Source organism: Temnothorax longispinosus, chromosome 2 (assembly GCF_030848805.1).
Source record: "Temnothorax longispinosus isolate EJ_2023e chromosome 2, Tlon_JGU_v1, whole genome shotgun sequence".
In the NCBI taxonomy this organism is placed as follows: Eukaryota; Metazoa; Arthropoda; class Insecta; order Hymenoptera; family Formicidae; genus Temnothorax; species Temnothorax longispinosus.
The window spans coordinates 14939128-14957940 of NC_092359.1; the positions used below are offsets into that span (position 1 = coordinate 14939128).

Below are 18813 nucleotides of genomic sequence, written 5' to 3' on the forward strand. Positions count from 1 at the left end.
ACATACACAAGAGAATAGATATTTACTAAATAAATAAATAAATGGATAGCAAAGATAGCATAGATAGATATTAAATATTAAGATTAAAGATAATAAAACAAGCGGTGGTCATTAATATACCACACTGTTAAATTTATGTTTCAATTTATATTCATTTTGAATCATTTTTAACCATTCCTACAAATCACTACTGCTTCCTACTCAATACGTCGTTAATTTAATTAAAACATTGATTTAACTAAACCAATGGAGTTAAAATAATACTGTTTTGTGTTAAAATAATAAATTTTGACACGCATGCATGATAGTTAAAAATAACAAAATGTTATTTAACTCAAGGTATTGGTTTAAATTTCATCCTTTATGTTCATTTCTACCAATGTGGATTAACCGAGGGATTAACTTTAATTTTGGTTTAACTTACTTCATCTTTTTCTAATTCTTACAACTAAAAATAAATAAAAAGTAAGTTAAACCGAAATTAAAGTTAATCCGCATTGGTAGAAATGGACATTAATGCATACTAAATAATGCATACTAAAAGAAAAATTACATTTTTATTTCTACAGTTATAGAAAAATAGCGTATTTAATCATGTTGCGCTAAGAAAGCTATACCTCTTGTATTACATTCTTGAAGCCCTCATAAATCTCCATGACGTACAGAAATACCATATCGAGTCTTTGAGTCGTAACTTGAAACGCCTCGTCTCTGGAAAGTGAGAAAGTTCGACCGATGCGCGCTCGCTAAGCGTTAAGTTTTAGTCACACGCCTGAATTTGCGACAGCACAATGCGAAATGGAAATTCTACCTTACGTGCAAAAGTTCCTTCTCCAATATAGACAGCGTGTACGTGTAATTAACCCTTATCTTGATCATCGGAGCATCGCAGATGTTCTCGCAGATTCTTACGATTTCGGAGTTCAAGCGCTTATAAGTATCGATGAAGTCCTGAAACTAAAGAGGCAAATAATTTAATACCTTTGTTTGTGTGCAATTCAATTTACATATTGTAAAATTATATTAATAAAAGATTGATCTCATTTAGTTTTTATCGATTCTAAAATGAAATTTGCAAAAGTAAAGATAAGCAAAAAGGAGCTACTAACGATGAAAAAAAATAAAGATAAAGCAAACACTCAACTTAATGCTATTAAAATCGATGCCTTGAAATCTTGTTCCTTTTTATACGCGTATCGATTTCTTGCATTATACAGAACCATCGTAATTAATTGTTCAAAAATGCAGATAGACTATGAGCGAGGCGACTGTTGTGTGGACAGTCCATAATTAAACTTTACCGCGAGGTTGTCATACATATTGCATGAATTTATATGAACTTCGCACATGGAGGTAAGAGATTCTAAGCGTACATTGGCCGTTTCGTTGAAACAATTCTCAATGTACGAGTCCACGTAATCCGTGTTCCACGTCAGCTTGGTTAAGCCGGGATTGATCTTCCGGTCGAGCTGCCGAATTAATTCGCGAAACAGCGCACGTTCTGTCAGCGACAATGCTGAAAAATAGAAGTTTTGCTACGTTCCAAGAATATTTCGCTACCATCGCGTGTGACTGCAAATACGGAGAATGTCGCTTTCATCGCGCGCATTACGGACATATACGCTGTTTGAATTGTGTCATCATGATATTTGCATAAGCACTCACATTTTAGTCGGCGAACTTTTTCATCATAGCTTAAGAAAAATAAATTTAGCTGTTGTATATTCGTTGTACACGTATATTCAGATATAAATTGTAAAATGTAATGTTATGTAAAACAGTTTGCATAAATTAACAAAATGTTACATTTTTTAATAATTTTCGGTTGTGTATTCTCAAAAAAAAATTGATAAAAAATAATAAAGATTAAGTTTTTTAAACTATACGCTGAATAGTATATTGATTTAATATTTTACAATAGTATACTAAATTTTGTTAAGAAAACTATTTAAAAATAATTTAAAAATTATATTTTTTTATTTTTGCATCATTGAACTTTGTCATAAAATTGTTTATCATGTCTAAAGTAACTACAATTTTGGTAACATATTTATTGCTTTTGACAAGAAAAGACTTCTCGCTAATGGTTTTTTTACGTTTTACTCCGTGTAATCATTTAGTGAGCGATTATTGGAAACAGGAAACCTTCGATTATCTTGTTATACGCCAGCGTGACAGCGAGGACACTCTCGTAGATAAAGTGTAGCGTGTCCCACTTGTCGTGTATCAGTTGTATGTGCACGGGTATGTTGAATTTCAAGCTGATCCAATAGAAACACTCGCGGCAGAGATTCAGGATATTAGGGTCGATGTTACACTCGAGCAGGCCGGGTTTACTGTCGCTCCGCCGCATCAGGTAGCAATCGAGTCGCGAGCGCGGGTTATCACCGACGTCGTGCAGCCATTTTACGTAAAAGTCCTTCATGGAGTCCTCGATGGATCTGATCACGATGTCTTCCTGATGATAGATCTCCTCGCTCATGCCGCAATAGGGCATCCACTCGGCCTTCTCCAGCATTTTTCGCGTCAATAACAGGCGGTCACCTTTCAGACGAAGGTTCAGCGCTCTGCCGGCGTAATACGGTGTGATCGACGAATATTCTTCCCTCTCGTTCAGCACCTCCTGCTTTGTCCGTTGGATATCATCGGCTAAAATTTGCCACACCTTGAAAATTGTCAGTGTCGAAGGTTACTTATTGCTTTGATGATTTGAGACATAATCTCAATAATTTAAAAGGATTTGAGGACTTAAAACGATTTGTTTAACATTTATGCAGAATAGTGAAGTTAATAAAAAAATAAGTTTGACATGTACACATTTTTTCGTAGATTTTAGAATTTTTTTTTCTGTAGAACTATAAAAAGGTATAACAATAAGTAGATTTTATATTTAAAATAAAGAACATGAAAAGTTTTCACCTTTGCTCATTAAAATTAAGAAAAATTACTTATAAATTTACAAATAAAGATAAATTATTTACATCACTATTTTTTCCCAAGGGCTATTTAAGTTTAATATCTTTAACCATTTACTTCTAAAATAGGATCAAAATCATAAACTCGAGCAATTGATTATTTCTTAGAAGCAACTTGTGTTTGTAAATCATTGATTTCTCCTTACACTGCTATTCTTGCTATCAAACAGCAATTTCAAATTCTTGCGATTCAAGTAATTATAGAAGCTTCGCAAATTTTCGATCCCTTCTTGAATATTATTAACGTTCATGAAGACGATGGCTATCAAATTTTCGATCATTATCTCTAAGTCCGTTATTTCGTTGCGAAATATGATCATATCATCGTGCCACGTAGATTCTTGAACGGCGAAAACCTTATGCGAATTCGCTTCGATTTTACTCAAAGCGTCATAGAAAAGTCTTTCAATCTTTTGACATACTCTTTCATGCTCCTCGCCACTTGTGCCGCTGAATTTAGGACTTAAAATCTGAGTGGTCTCGTCTAATCTGCGTTGAAAAATTTTATTGTAACTTGCAACTACTACTACTACCACGAAAATATTAGTATTTGCATAAGCAAATTCTAATTTTGGGATAATTTAGTTACACAAAGTTTTGTACAGAAAAATTTAGAATTGATCATAACTATGTAACATATTTAGTAGCAGTATTTTATAGAATATAGAACGATAGTTCCGTAAAAAGGGGTAAGAGTGAAATTATTCTGTATGCATAGTAGCCAATATAAAAGCGTTGTTTATGAACAGGAAATAAAGATAAGAGTAAAAAATTGAGGTAGTGTATGCATTTTTATCGTTGCTCTATTTGAACCTTGCAAAATCAATCATTGCTTGACAAATCTCGATCATATCCTGACACCTGCCGATGAAAACGTTGATGTAACGAAATATGCTCTTCGTGTCTAAGTCCCATGAGTGATACGTGAGATTGATGTGAGCGCTCGCGATCTAGAACAAAGTGTATTGAAAAGAGTATATTTTGTTAAATATTAATGAGTACATTAAATCAGTCGGTCAAAAATGCAAATTGAAATTTAATTTTCACGCGTCAGTACGAAAACGTGAGACATTCTGCTCTAACAGTAGTCTTAATTTGTTTAAGATTCTGTTCTAATAAAGATACAAAGTGGAAAACGGAACACAACAAAGAATTTATTGTGTCAATTTCGACGAAAACCGGAAAAAGTGTTCGGAAGGACATTTTATTATCACGATTTGTTTTCGCACAAAGTACTGCGCAAAGAATAAAAATGCGTAGGATTGAAGACGCGCGTTGGCGATTCGTAAAATCCACTATGTAACACGATTGCACGGATTTCTGCACAAAAGTCTAAGAAGTCGTGTCACCTATCCCTTCGGGCACCCCTAGCGCAACTCGAGAACAAGTAGTCGAGAGAGCCGTCGCGTCACATCGTTTCCCAATTCCCACCTCTATTCTGGCTTATCTGCCCACGGGAAAAGCGTAAGTCGGTGTTATATTGCGATCTCCACTTAAAGCGAAAGCTCTTTTTTGCCTTACCGCTTTGTACTTGTATAATAAAGAGCGCCCTTTGCGGCAGATCGTCATACGTATAGGTATTCCGTCTATCTCTGGTTAAGTTAATTCCATCAAGCGCTACCGCGAGTGATTATTTATTTGACTCTAAATTCAAGGAAAATTTCCGGCTGTCTTGCTTCACTTTGAATTATCATATCTAATCATAATTATCACTGAAAACCAAAATCACTTTGTAACTTCCGCATTAACGACGAAATTCATTCTCGCATTGTCCAACAAGGAGGCTAAGTAGCTAAAGTAACTGTGCACACATAATTTAATGGAAGTTTAACTCACCGGCTGGAAGGTAAATTTGCAGACAGCAGAGAGAGAGAGAGAGAGAGAGAGAGAGAGAGAGAGAGAGAGAGAGAGAGAGAGAGAGAGAGAACCATGTTTTATACGCACTTCACGTATGCAGTCACAAACCAGCTTTTAAGCTCACAAATACTTTATATAGAGATGTACTTTTATTTTTTAATTACTAAAATAAATATATATGCGAAGTCTGCGAAGTTATATGGATATCCTATAATTATTACAATATAACTTATTTAATTAATTAATAAATTAAATTAATTAAAAGTTATAGCAAAAGTCTGTTAAAAAAAATTTTCTTCTTTTATGTAGAAATTAAAAAAAAAATTGTAACTTAAATCAAGCTTCTGGTAGAGTATGTAATAATTAAGGAGTTGCAGAACCTTGGCAGGAGTAAAAGTTAAGAAAAATTTAGGGAAATTAGAAACTTTGCTAGTAAATAATTAATATACCAGTAATAATTAACATAAAAATTATGGAGATTGTAGAAAGTTGTAAATTAATTAAAGTATACATTTTTTATTATGTATGGTTATTAAGTAACAATATCTTGATGTAAGAAAATTATATTTTATGGACTTTATGAATATTAACATATGAACATATTATGTCCATTTTAATTCTGTCCTTCAAAAAAATCATGCTGTAACGGTAACCATTCTCAATAGGAGTAATCTGAAATCAATATTAATACATTTTTTTATTTATTAGAGTAATATAGTTATCGGTTTATGAAGCGAATTTTGAAAAAACAATATTTTGCAAAATGGGGAAAAAATTAAATTTAATCTTTTTACTAAAAAAAATCTGAGTTTGTAAAGTAAATAAATAAATAAATAGTGGTTTTTGAAATTTGCCTCCACGAATTGATAATTATAACCCTAATAAATAAAAAAAATGTATTGATACTGATTTCATATCACTCCTATTAAAATCAGGATGGTTATTGTTAAAGTATGATTTATGTTCTTTTGCAGAACAGATTTGAAATAAACACAGCGATGTTAATATTTATCATAAAATATAATTTTTTTATACCAAGATATTGTTACTTAATAAATATACATAACAAAGAATTCATACTTCTATTAATTTACAATTTCTTACAACTTCCCAAATTTTTCCTAACTTTTACTCCTGTCAGGGTCCTGTAACTCTTTAAATGTCGAGAAGGAATGTGACTCGCTGCACGCGAATAATTAATACGCCATTTTACAATTTTATATAATATTACAATGAGTTCTTTGTAGAATACACAGAATGCTTTATATTTTTACAAAAATATTTTTTAAAATTTATATATATCTTTCTCATACTTATGTGTGTGTGCGTGTATATGTAGAATATAGATATTATATTCTTATATGTAAAATATATATTATTACAAGATGTTTCCAACAAGACTCACCTTATGATAGAGAGTCTTATAATCCTCGCACAGTTTAATGCACTCGTCCAAGATCTTTATACTCTTCCTCACCTTCCCTGCAAATACATCTGCCAGATTGATAAAGCCTTTGGACATGATGACAATCTGGTTGCTGAGGGCGCTGAAGAGATTGCTTATCCTCTCGCGGGTATTGTAGTAAGGGGAGTTCAACCAAATCGTCCTGAAGAGATGCATCATTTTTGGCAGATATTGTGCCACGCTCGCGGGAGTTGTACAAGTCTTCAACTCGGCGCAAGTGTCCTTCAGGATGCTCAGGAACTCGATGTTCGATTTTGCCTCGATTGTACCGTGCTCGATCTCGTCTTTCAACATCAGGAACTGACGTATGTAAGTGGACTGCGCAGCCAATAATATGTTGATAATAAGCCCCACCGTATTTTTATGTAGCTGATAATTCAAACCGCAGAGATTGTCATCTGACGAAAAGAAAAAGAAGCACGTATAATAATATAAACAAGTTAATTACCGCGATAGCTGTGTGCAAAATTTTGAGATTTAAATTCATGATTCGCTTGTCTATAAATACACACAATCTTGTTAATTCAATAGCAGTATTAATGAAAAATACTTATTTTATTAAAAAATAGTTATTTGTGTAACAAGTGCGGGAAGTTGAGAATTGGACACGGGTGCGGAGTGACGCACGAGCCGAAGGCGAGTGCGTCCACTCCACACGCGTGTCCAATTCTCAACCCGCACGTGTTACACACACTATTTTATATCACAAGTGCGTCTAAAGTTTAAAAAAGGACTTACAGGGGGCGAGGGGGGGCGAAGCCCCCCCGAGCCCTTAAAGAAGGACTTGCGGGAGTCATTTTTCCCAACGAGGGGGGGCGAAGCCCCCCCGAGTTGGGTGGGGGGTCCGGGGGGGCGAAGCCCCACCGAGTCGAAAAGTTGGGCGCAGGCGGGGAGGAGGGCGCGGGGGGGAGGGGCGGAGCCCCTCCTCCGCCTATGATAAAAGCAACGTTTATTACAGGAGCAAATAGATGAATAGTTATTTATTATACAGTATAGTGTAAAATTGAAAACTCTGGATTGGTATTAAAATAAAATATAATATATAATATAAAATACAAGAAAGTAAAAAATTAATTTTTTTTAAGCGGGTAAGTTTGAAGAGTTGTGTGTTATGTTGATTGTACAGTTCATCAATATAATTGGATTTTTTGTGTTGGTTGTATTTAATATTTCATTGAGACTGTAATGTTCATTCGTATTTGTATTTGTAGTGTTAATATTTATTGAGTTTTCTTTATTTTGTATGGGATTTTTGGATGTTGTTGGATGTGGATTAATTGTTTGTGTGATTTGTTTATATATTTTTTTTTTGTTATTTATGGAGTCCTCAATGTATCCTTCAGCAACTGTATTGGATTTCCAACCACCGTGTCGTTTTAATGTTGTTATGTCCGCTCCAGAGTCTGCTAGCAGCGTAGCAGAAGTGCGACGAAAGGTGTGGCCAGTATAAGAATCAGGATTTTCTAATTGTAGATATGATGCGATAATTGATGGAATCTTTCCGATTTTGTTGATTCCAACTGGTTGAATGGTGCACTTTCCATCTTGATAATTTAGAAAAAATCTTTGGACGTTTTTTGGTCTCAAATTTATATATTTTTTAGATATAGTGTAGAATTCATCGTTGATTATGAAAGATCTTGGTTTGTAAGTTTTTGTAATTGGAATTTTAACGAGCAAGATAGTTTCTTTGTCTTCGATGTCATTAATTTTTATATTGACGAGTTCCTCTCTTCTGCATGCACCACAAATTCCAAATATCAGAACTACCTGTAAATAATTTAGTATATATGTACACATTGTATAAAATTTTTTATTAATGTAAAAGTTTATGTTTGTATTTGATACATTACCTTTGTAAGTAAATATTTTTGGTCATCAGCTTCGTTGAGAAATTTTTGAATTTGTTTTGATGTTAATACTTTTGATTTTTTTTATGTAAATCCTTGTGACTGTCTCTTCAGGAATGGAATGAGTTTATCATATTTATTAATGTTAACATTGTTGTTAATATTTAGAGTCGTTTTAAGCATTGAGTAAGTTGCCCATAAGGTGGATGGCTTATGTGTTTTTGATAATTCTGTGAGATATGCTAATATTGTGTTTTCCGAGAATGATTTCGTTTTTTTAGTAATTGTCCACTTTATAAGGTTGTTACATGCATTTGTATATTTTACTTTGGATTTTGAAGGTAAGAGATTTTCTATTGTGTTTCTTGCAACTTGTGCTATCTCTTGAGGTGTTAGTTGGCTCTCGGTCTCGATTTCTGGCGTTTCTGGTATGATGTTGTCACTCATTTTTTATGTTTTTTAAGTAACTTGTTGTGAATTCTTTTTTATTTTTTGTTATTTTACTGTGTATGTTCACAATGACTTTAATATGTACGTTTCAGTTGTTTGGGAAGGTTATGTCTGAGTATCGCTGTGATGGTAATTCGCGTACGACATCTCGCAGCGCACGCAAACACGCGTAGTGTTTCGCGTAGTGCGCCGCGAGATGTCGTTAAGAACATGCGAGTGTGGCGATACTAGCCACGCTATTGGACGGAGATGTGGCGATGCTAGCCACGCTATTGGATGAAAATCTCCGTCCAATAGCGTGGCTAGCGTCGGATTGAGAAAAGTAAGGAGAGTGTTGGCAATGCGTCGTGTGGGAAGTACTTTTCTAGTGAGATTTCCCGCACCCATGCGTAAATATAGTGAGAAATTTCTCGTGTGTGCAATTGGTTATTTCGTGTACAGATGGCGCGCAAGAAATGGGCCATTTTCGACGCACATGTGATATAAAACTTATTTTCTTAAAACAAAAGCATAACGTATTGAATTAACAAGATTATTTCCAATTAGACTAATGTTGTTAATACAACATTTTTTCCGAGTACGTATAAAACGAATAAAACGCATAAAAATTTTATATTTATGCCCGCTCTGAATATGTATGAAAGAAAGCTTCAGATGTCAAATTTCTTTCTAACTCTATGACGTAGAAAGAGAGAGACTCCGCTAAAATGTCGCATTAAAGGAAACTTTTGTCCCTCCTAAGAAATTTTTGGACATATATTATCGGGAAACGATTCCATCCTCTCTCTTCTCTTCTCGCAGCCACTATATACGTCTTTCTTTTAGGAGTAAGCACTTACATCGATAAGTCCAGAAGTCATATTCGTCGTCGAGGCACAGTAACTCATGCGGGCTCGCTTGTTCCTGGTCAGAGAGAGCTATTTTGATTTGGGTGTTCCAATAGGCCATCACACCCTCCAACCTCTTCACCAACTCCTTATCGGCGCTACCCTCCTCCGTGGTGAACTCCCTACTCTCCAGAGGTACATATATCACGGTTAAGCCCAGCATTTTGTACGTGAGGTCCGTTAAATTGCACAGGAAGGTGTCCAGTTGGGTGCAGAAGTCCGCTTTCACACATGTGTTTCGGTGCGATTAAGGAAAAGAAAATCCAGGAACGTGATACGACACCGAACCTCGTTATCGGTCTTCCCAATACCACCATTTTTTACACTGCTTCAAGCTGTCTCGGCGGTCTATCATATAGAATTGTGTAGCATGTATCATTGCCACCCTACGTCTGCTGATGGAGATTTATTGAGTCGAATTGCCCGCGCTGTATATCGAAAGTGATCGACTACATTGTCATTGTCACGTCGATTTACAACTGAAGCGTGCGGTTGTAAATCTTATTAAATACAAAAATTGGAGAAAGGCGAAAAGATGACTGTTCTGCACTTGAAATGAAATAACGTATGCAAAACTTAATGTTTAATGCAAGAAATATAATATCATGTTTTTTACCATTATTGTAAAGACTACGTATCGTTTTGTGAACTTTGTGAAAGCTATATCTCTAAATTTTTTACAGTGATATATAATACACTTGAAAAATTGAGTGACTGGTCGAATCTCTCGAATTAGAGTGAGTTTTCACTCATAAGAGTGAATTCTTCCATTTTTTGTTGTAAAATGAAAAATTTACTCTGCAAAATGAAGTAAATATATGTACTTTATTTTGTAGAGCGAATATTTTTATTCGTGAAGAGTGAGTAAAGCGCACGTAAAACGCCGTGCATTAGCAAAAGGAAAACTGTCGTCTCGTTGTTTCTCGACGTTATTATTTTTTATTGCGCGTGTACTTGGTACGAGACATCCGTATCTCTTGATAAGAATATAAAGATTATAGTCTTTATATCTTTACCAAGGGATACTTTATATCCTTAAACGTTAAATGAACTAATTATGGTCTATATATGTGTATAATATACATAATTGATATATAAAAATGTTAATATATATCTCATCCAGAGGTAAGTGCCATGCTTATAACAATTTACGTAGTTTATTTATTGATTTAACGTGTTATATAAAGAATGGATTAGATTGTTTAGATTAGATTGTGTTTCTAGAATAACACTTTCTCTTTGCATTCAGAGTCAAACAGTTCACTTTTGTAAAAAGTGAATTTTTACTAATTACGGGTGGTAGTATTTTCACTATCGTTTAAAGTAAATATTCAGTAGTTTGGAGTTAGATTTCATTCTAAGAAATTTAGAGAGATCGCTAATTTAGCATGTACTATACGTTCTATAAGCATTGTGTTAATTAATTATATTAATCATACGGTTATAGAAATAAAAGTTGAAATCATGATTGAATCAAAATATAATCCACGATCGTCGCGTATATATGTCCGAGAAGATAAAAAAAAACGCGACGGAAGTTGTTGGACGTCCTGGTACAATTAGCAAAGCGACGCTTCGATCCGGTTAAAATCCGCTCAGGATCCATTAGAAATAATGAAGTGGCTCCCGTACGAATGCAATGCAATCGTTTCTAACTTGACGGCGGGAGTAATCCCGTTCGCGTACGTGGGCAAACATCGACGCTGGATTTACCAGCGGCGGTGAGTTGTGCAGTGCATTTAGCCGAAAATTATGGTAATAATAACTTTCGTGCAATTCCCAGAAGTCCACCCCCTCCCAGTTTCCCGTCCCGGCTCCCCCGGCGGACGGGCCGGAACTTTGTGTCGTGCGTTGCGGTAACGGGATTGCAGCGCTAAAGTTGGAAATTCACTTGGTAATGTCATCACGTTAGATTGTTATGACCTTAAGCCGGAGCAACTACCGACGATCGCGATGATCGCCCTTGGCATTGTGAGACTGGCCCGTCGTGGCTCCTTTGTCACCGCTGTCGATTGAAACACTCATCATCAATCAGTTACGGTGCATACACGATTATTCGACGGTATTCGACACAATTGACACCTAATTACGGCTAGACCGCAAAGTTTTCATTATCTGTTATGCCGATTGATAAAAGACAATGGGCGTTAATCAGTTGTCAGAAAAAAAACGGATACTACAGACCTAAATAACTATCCATTAATGTTATAGTAATCAAAGGGGTAAAACGGTAATATGGCGGTGTAAATTTAGAAAATAGAAACGTATACTAATCACACGTGTTGCCCAGTGAGAAACAAGAAGACTAGGATTTGCGCAATAAAATTGCGACTATGGCAGAATGTTCGAAAACCCAATTGGTTCGATTGGATTGAAATTGCATCGCAAAAATCGATCATATATCAGAACAGACATATCGGATTGAATCATGGATCTGAGCGAGAGATAAAATCGCGCGATGTCTCCCCTGGGCGTCCTTCGCCCAGCGAAGCTTTTTAAACCTACATTTAAATCCGCGAAAAACTTTAAATCACCACCCACTACAAAATCAACCGGTCGCGGGCAGACGCGCGCGCGGAGCGGGATTTGAAAGTTAAACAGAATTTACATTGCACGGCGAAGCCCAACCTCAAGTGGGTCACTCGGGGAGTCACCGAGAAGACCGACGGGATATCGTGTCTGGACCCAATTAAAGTTCCGTAACTCGCGATCTGTACACGTACATTATTTACTGAGACGAAACGAAAAAAAAAAAAAACGGAAGAGGAACGTAAAAATGAAGAAACTTCGTTAACTCTTCCTGTTGGCCTATCGTTGTACAGTCGACTTCGCCCGTTTCCTACGAATTTCGTACCGTTCGGTCCCTCCCGTACCTCGCTAAACTTTCCGTTAGTTAGTTATGCAAATTAATTGGGTATCTTTGACAGGAATGCGATAATAAAGATCGGGGGCAAAATAGCGAAGGATACTGTCGGGCCAGGTCTCGATTGCGAAGAAGATCGGCGCGAACACGTTCTGGATGACGCCCAGTATATGGCCCTCCACCTTGTCGTTCATCGACCCGAAGAGAATGCGCTCGCGAAAGTTCTCCGGGTGGAGAATCTCATTGGGCTGTCTCACGAAGTAGGTTAGCTCGTGCACGGGCGCCATAGGAAATGAAAATTCTGTGGTCAGACTGCCGTTCATGTGATAAATGCAGAGGACCGGAATGCTCGGTTCGTGGAAGAACTCGCGGATGTCCATGTCGCATTTCCACGTCCAATCGTTGTCCGTCAGACCGCTCAGCGTCGTCATATCCTTAACACACCGTATCTGAGAAAAGGTACCGAATTTTTCGGAATACTTGCTTCTAGTCCAAATGCATAAATCGATTTTCATGTTTTTGTGACAGCGTCATATATAATTTCTGAAGGTATATTTGTCTCAATGTGGAACAAAATTAAAATTGTTTAAATATATTTACTTAAATATAACTATTTGTTTATAATTTGTGTAATAAAAAGATATTATGTTTACGCCAAATTCTTGTCAAATAAATGTTAGGGTCAATATAGCAAAAATATAAAATCATTATACCATTCATCAAACGTACCAAAATTGTAATTCAATATTGTACAGTTTATTTAAAATGATTTTAGAAGTTGCTTACCAATTTATCTAATTCGTCCATCTCATATATCGGACGCAGGTCGTCCGTCACATCCTCTTCTTCACCTACAACAATATTCATCCTTGATAATCTCTGTCGTAGATCGCGGTTACATCGCGACAAGTGGATTCGAAAAACGCGATCTCCGATCTTTTCGTGCGTCGCGACGACATTTATCGTCGGAAAGGCGACCTCGTAACTAATATAAGGGGCATTTGGAAAGAGAAAACAAATTCTATGAAACGCGGCGCGCCAGCCGTTCGTTAGTTGTCGATTGGAACGGCGCGATGGGCCCTAAATCCGCCAGCCTGGTTAAATAGAAGACATTCGTTCCAAGAGGGTCGTCCCGATATCATTCCTCAGGCCTTCTCCGTGTCTCGGTCCCACATCGCTGGGCCATCGCCGCCGCCCATTCCGCCCAACCATGCCTTTACTCTTGGCAATCTAATAGGAACTATAAATCGCGAGTAGCTAATAAATCGACGGAAGAGGAAACACGTCGCGTCGCGATCGAGACGCTACCGTAGGCCACGTTGGGGCAATTTATCTCGCTGTGATGGCAGACATTATGCAGATACGATGATGTCATTGATGTCTTCTTTGGCGACATGCAACGACTTATCAGTCTCACGTATATATATACTTTATTTCCCAAAAATCGTTGTTATTAAAATAGTTATTTGGCACGGAATGAGAAGAAGTTGTAGGTAGATTCATGTAGAGCCTTGCAATTCGAATTACAATTAACTAGAAAATAATAAACCAATGTTGTTTATATCTTATTGAAATAGTCGTTTGCTTTATGGACGCGTCATTGAGAATCACAAGAATGAAGAAAATGCATTTATATGAAATGTTATGAATACTACATATTTCTAAGAAGAATATTCTTTAACGCACTATCAAAGTACACGGTCACTTTGTCGTACGAATAATTGAAATCACCAGGCTCCGTGAATTAATACGAGATCGGACAGAGCATTTTACCGCAGCTGGCCAATGACAAAATTGCCATTCTCGATCATCCACGTAGGTAACGTGACGTTAATCGTTTGTGGATTAAGGATTTGTAGATCCCACTGTGCTCGAACAAGAAGAATAGGCTTTGAGTAATAACGTTAGTTTGCGTTAGGGGTGGAAGAAAAGAGGAAGGGAGGGCGAATAGACGCAGGTAGCTTGCATATAGATTATCGGTTTATCTAGTTCACCTACTTTTGGATCGTGCAAGTACCATGGGAACTCGCGAGAGAGGACGAATTAGGTTCATCTTCCAGCGTGCGACGGGTACGATCGAGGTCGAAGGGTAAATTGCCATAATCCCGGCGACAAATTAGGAGCCGGGAGCAGCAGCGCGGAACCTGCGAATGACCGATTAATCGTTGCAAGTGGCCGGCTTATGCACGATATATCATAATTATTGAAATTGTTGAAATTGAAATGAGGATTGGCTCGTTAAATGTCAAGTACTCTCGACGCGTACAATCATACATCCCTGTTACATCTATTTCGTCTTTAAAGTTATCGTGGAATTTATGGTTACTGAATGCACTCGCGGGAGCATACAAAGCAGCCATTGTAATTGCAAATTGGACGCGGCCATTCGTCGAATCCATGTCCAAATTCAAGCGCGTCCCTGTCGAGCGAACTTGCTTCAAATTAGCCGCATTATGGCTAACGTGGTCGTTGTTATATTGCTGCCTTGTTAATATTTGCAGAAGTATCGAGGAAATTACGTCCGCCGTAACGACTCGCGTATAAACTAGAAAATGAATTAAATAAACACATCCTGCTTAATTAATCAGCGCCGTGCTGTAATGAAGTATTCAAAAATTTATCAGTCGCACGTATCAATCGCAGATATCGCGCATTGAGCGGTAATGGAATTAGCGTGTCGTGATTTATGGCAATTGGAAATTGTGATATTTGGTAAAGACGGAGGGAGGGGGAATCGAAATAAAGCGGATAATGGACCTGATCGAGAATCGTGAAAAGCGAAAGTATATAGGGCCACTTTGACCAACGCCGATTAACTTTAATCGACGATTAACTTAATCAGCAGTGTCGCCAACAACAAGATATTTGTCGTTGTGTATGTCGTTCTTAACCAATCTTTTCAAATATTATACTACTTTTCTTTAATTTGAATAAAATGGCCCTTTCACGAATGTGTTGTGTGATCGATTCCGCAGTATCTTTGGATTTAACGGTGGAATTGGAGGACGACTGCGCGACAGTGCGCGTCGAAGTCGTACGAAACAGAGGTTGAAAACGACGGGCCCGAAAGTGTCGAAAATAGGACAGGCGGGGCGAAGAAACAGAATCCGGGAAAGGAGCGGAAAATCGGGTAAGTTGAAAACGGGGAAGTGGGTGCGTTTAATATTTTTCTCGTAAATCTTACTGTGCCTTTCCGCTTCATCGCTGGACTCGGCGTCCAAGTACTCTCGGCGTGGGTCCGGGGGCGGCTTATCTTTAACTTTATTTCTCCGTCTTTGCATTTTATTGACGGGGTGGCCTGCCGGCGTCGTCACCTCTCTCACACGAGTCTGTGCAGCTGATTTATGCGCCCGGTCCGACTGTTACGGCAGCGAATCTTTCAGCGTTTTCGCCATAGATATCCTGAAGCACCGCGAAGTTGCTCGAGAGCAAGAGGAGTGGTCTCGGCAATAGATTGGCTTTTGGGGACCGATCGTTCGTTGTCGAAGGGGTTCTCAATACCTCAAAAAAATATCTTTGGTCGCTGTTTAAATTATAAGACTACACGAAATACAGGAGTTACTAAAATATTTATAAAATATTTTTATTGGTTATGTAAATAATTATTGTAAAATAACTTTTGTTATTTAGTAATTACAATTAATATTAAAAACATAACTGTTTTTGTCAAGGATAATGTTTTATAAAAAATATTTCATTATTAATTTTACATATTTCTTTGATTTAATTTAACCTTTGTTGTGCACACCTCTTCAAAATTACGTATTGTGCACAGGGGGTATATTAGACCCCAGTCACTTAATTGTTTATTACAGACGTACAATTCGTTATTTTGACTCAAACAAAATTGCTGGCTATTGTTCAAAGCTTCCAAATTAGGTCTAATAGGTTTCATTAATATCTTGCAACATAAAAGAATTATAAATGATATGTTAACTAAAGAAACCGAAAAATGGACTTTTTTCACTAAAAAATGCATAAAAAATTCAATTTTTAATATTTGTACGTATTGTACGTATTAGAAAAACGCGTTTGAAAAAACGCTGGGGTCTATTCGACCCCGTGTGCACAACAAAGGTTAACTTTTTAATATATTAAATATTTCTATATAATATATAACATATAATATATTTATATTTTGGTATATTATTATTAAGTTATCTCTCCCAATAAATTGAAGCTTCAAAGAGCTAATGAAAACTTTCCACTTCGTTGCATATATTACACGTTTCGGTGAGCAAATCGCGGAACTTCAGTTTATTAGGTTCATTGTGGCCGCTTATTCGTTAAAATTACGTACATTACCTCATTTCAAAGCTGCTACCTCATTTGCACTAGAGAATAATCACGTGCATTTTGTATATGAATAATTGCTGCACTTGTTATAAGACGTATTAAATACGTGCGGGGCAATCTCTTTTAATGTAAAAACGTTTTTTGTCATCCCTGATTTCACATAAAATTTCAGAGTAGGTAATTAAAATGGTATTAAAGCAAACAATAAAATTAGAATAGCTTTTAAATTAGAAAGAGAAGGTGCAATTTAAAGAGAAGAATATTAACAAGTTTTCTACATGGTATTTAGTTTAAGCATTTGGATAGATACAATTTAAATTATATAATTATTATATATCATATATATTAAAAATATTTAAATATTATATATATTATTAATAAGAAGGTTATCTGCATAAATTTGTGAATTATAGTTTGTTGAAAAATGATATACGAACGTATATAGAAACGTATAGGCATTCGTTAATTATTAACATCGCTAATTAGTATTTTTAATCAAAATTGTTGGCTTTGGAATAAATCCATTTTTGTCGTTCGATAATATGTACGTATTATCTGCACTTCTCTTATTCAACTTGTTGACTATTATTTGCTTACATTTATATGGTTATTATTTCGTCGATAAAAGTCGATCGTAAATGTTTCTTGCGGATAGAGCAAAAATGTTTACATATTAACACAAAAGAAAGAGGCCATATATTGACGTCTGCGATTTTCCATTTCATTACGTATTTTAATATTATCAAGATTTTCTTTGTTTCATTAAATATAAAACATTAAAAATATAAAGAATAAATAAAAAGATCAGAAATATATGTAATTTCTATACAATAGCGAAATGTTTCCAATGTCACCATATGTAGAAATATGCGGAATATTTCACAACGTATGACAAGTATTTAAACGATATAGCATTTAGATTAAAAATAATAAAAATGTTTATATAAATTATATAAAAACTTGTTTTTTTTAAGAAAAATTAGTACTTATAATTATTACACAAATCTCATATCAATAAGTGTATTAAGTGAGATATTTAAAATACAGTTTATCTTGAGATATAGATAGTCGAATCCATAGTTACATTTTGATTAAAGATTAACTGAATATGTCTTTAGCTGAAAAGTGGTGTGATTACTTCCGTAAATTATTTGACGCCATTACAACATTGTACAAAAATTTTGCAATACAACAATACATCACAAAATAGTCATTAAATCTTACATTATTAAATGTCTTTGTTTTAAGAGATATAAGATTAAGTTATTAACAAATAAGATTAAATAAGTTGTAAAAAAAATAAGTTGTAAAAAAAATAAGACTGATAAAATATATCAGTCTTTACAAGAATAAATATAATTAATTATCATTATCATGCTTTTTTATATAAATTAGTTGCAACATCTGATTAAATAAATCAATTAAAAGGTTTATATGAGAATAAAATATTTTCTCTCTGCCTTTTTATTGTATGTATAAAATATAATACATGTTGAAACAAATTCTAATTGAAATTCAATTAATTCTAATTGAAATTCTATTATTTAAATAGCAAGATTTTCTGTAAAAAAGGGTTGCAAATTTATAAAAGCAATTTGTAAAGCTGCTTATGCCTACAATTAGTTAATTTAATCATTATAAACCTATATTTCTTGTTTAAAGAATATATTATTTCTAATTGTTCTAAATTTTCAATATGCAATTTTACTCTTTAAATAAACAAAGAATCCGTTCATTTCTTTTATATTTCTACTAATACTTCGATTACAGGATACTTCTACTACAGCGCACATAAAACCGGCCCCAAACGCAAAATACAGTTTTAAAGTTATATTTCGTCCGCGTCTGTCTGCGTGTGAGTCATGAGGTATTGGTGTATTCAATTGAACAACGCGTTTTTATTGTGGAGGAGTATGTATCCGCACATGTTCTTCCGTGAATACGACATGCGCGCGAAAACACGAAATATCTATAACTTTAAAACTGTATTTTACGTTTGGGGCCGGTTTTATGCGCGCCACCCTGTATAATTATTTAACAGAACGTTGACAAATTACCGCCCATATAAAAATAATCGTAAAACGTCGAATCAAATGTCGCGTATATATATCGGCGAAATATCATGACTTGGCTGGTATGAGTCGTGTTCACTGGTACGTGATCCTGATGC

The 18813-nt window shown here is 35.5% G+C and overlaps 1 protein-coding gene across 1 annotated transcript; it reads right to left on the bottom strand.

Annotated features, from left to right (window-relative positions):
* Window positions 1–611: 611 nt before the first annotated feature.
* Window positions 612–15628, bottom strand: LOC139825325 (dynein axonemal heavy chain 2-like). Its single transcript, XM_071797972.1, has 11 exons — window positions 15532–15628; window positions 13134–13198; window positions 12454–12796; window positions 9437–9712; window positions 6238–6695; window positions 3789–3925; window positions 3122–3464; window positions 2146–2665; window positions 1374–1516; window positions 812–957; window positions 612–711 (listed from the first exon to the last, which is right to left on the bottom strand). The coding sequence occupies exons 1-11, from the start codon at window positions 15626–15628 to the stop codon at window positions 612–614; spliced, it is 2628 nt and encodes an 875-aa protein (XP_071654073.1).
* Between the last annotated feature and the right edge of the window lie 3185 nt (window positions 15629–18813).

What these genes read in the sequence shown, in the direction of transcription:
- LOC139825325 (XM_071797972.1), bottom strand. Translation starts at nt 15,628, where the DNA reads ATGCAAAGACGGAGAAATAAAGTTAAAGATAAGCCGCCCCCGGACCCA. An exon ending in TGGACGAATTAGATAAATTG is followed by an intron (nt 12,797 to 13,133) that starts GTAAGCAACTTC and finishes ACCTTTTCTCAG; the next exon opens with ATACGGTGTGTTAAGGATAT. An exon ending in GTATAACAAGATAATCGAAG is followed by an intron (nt 1,517 to 2,145) that starts GTTTCCTGTTTC and finishes TCTATTTTTCAG; the next exon opens with CATTGTCGCTGACAGAACGT.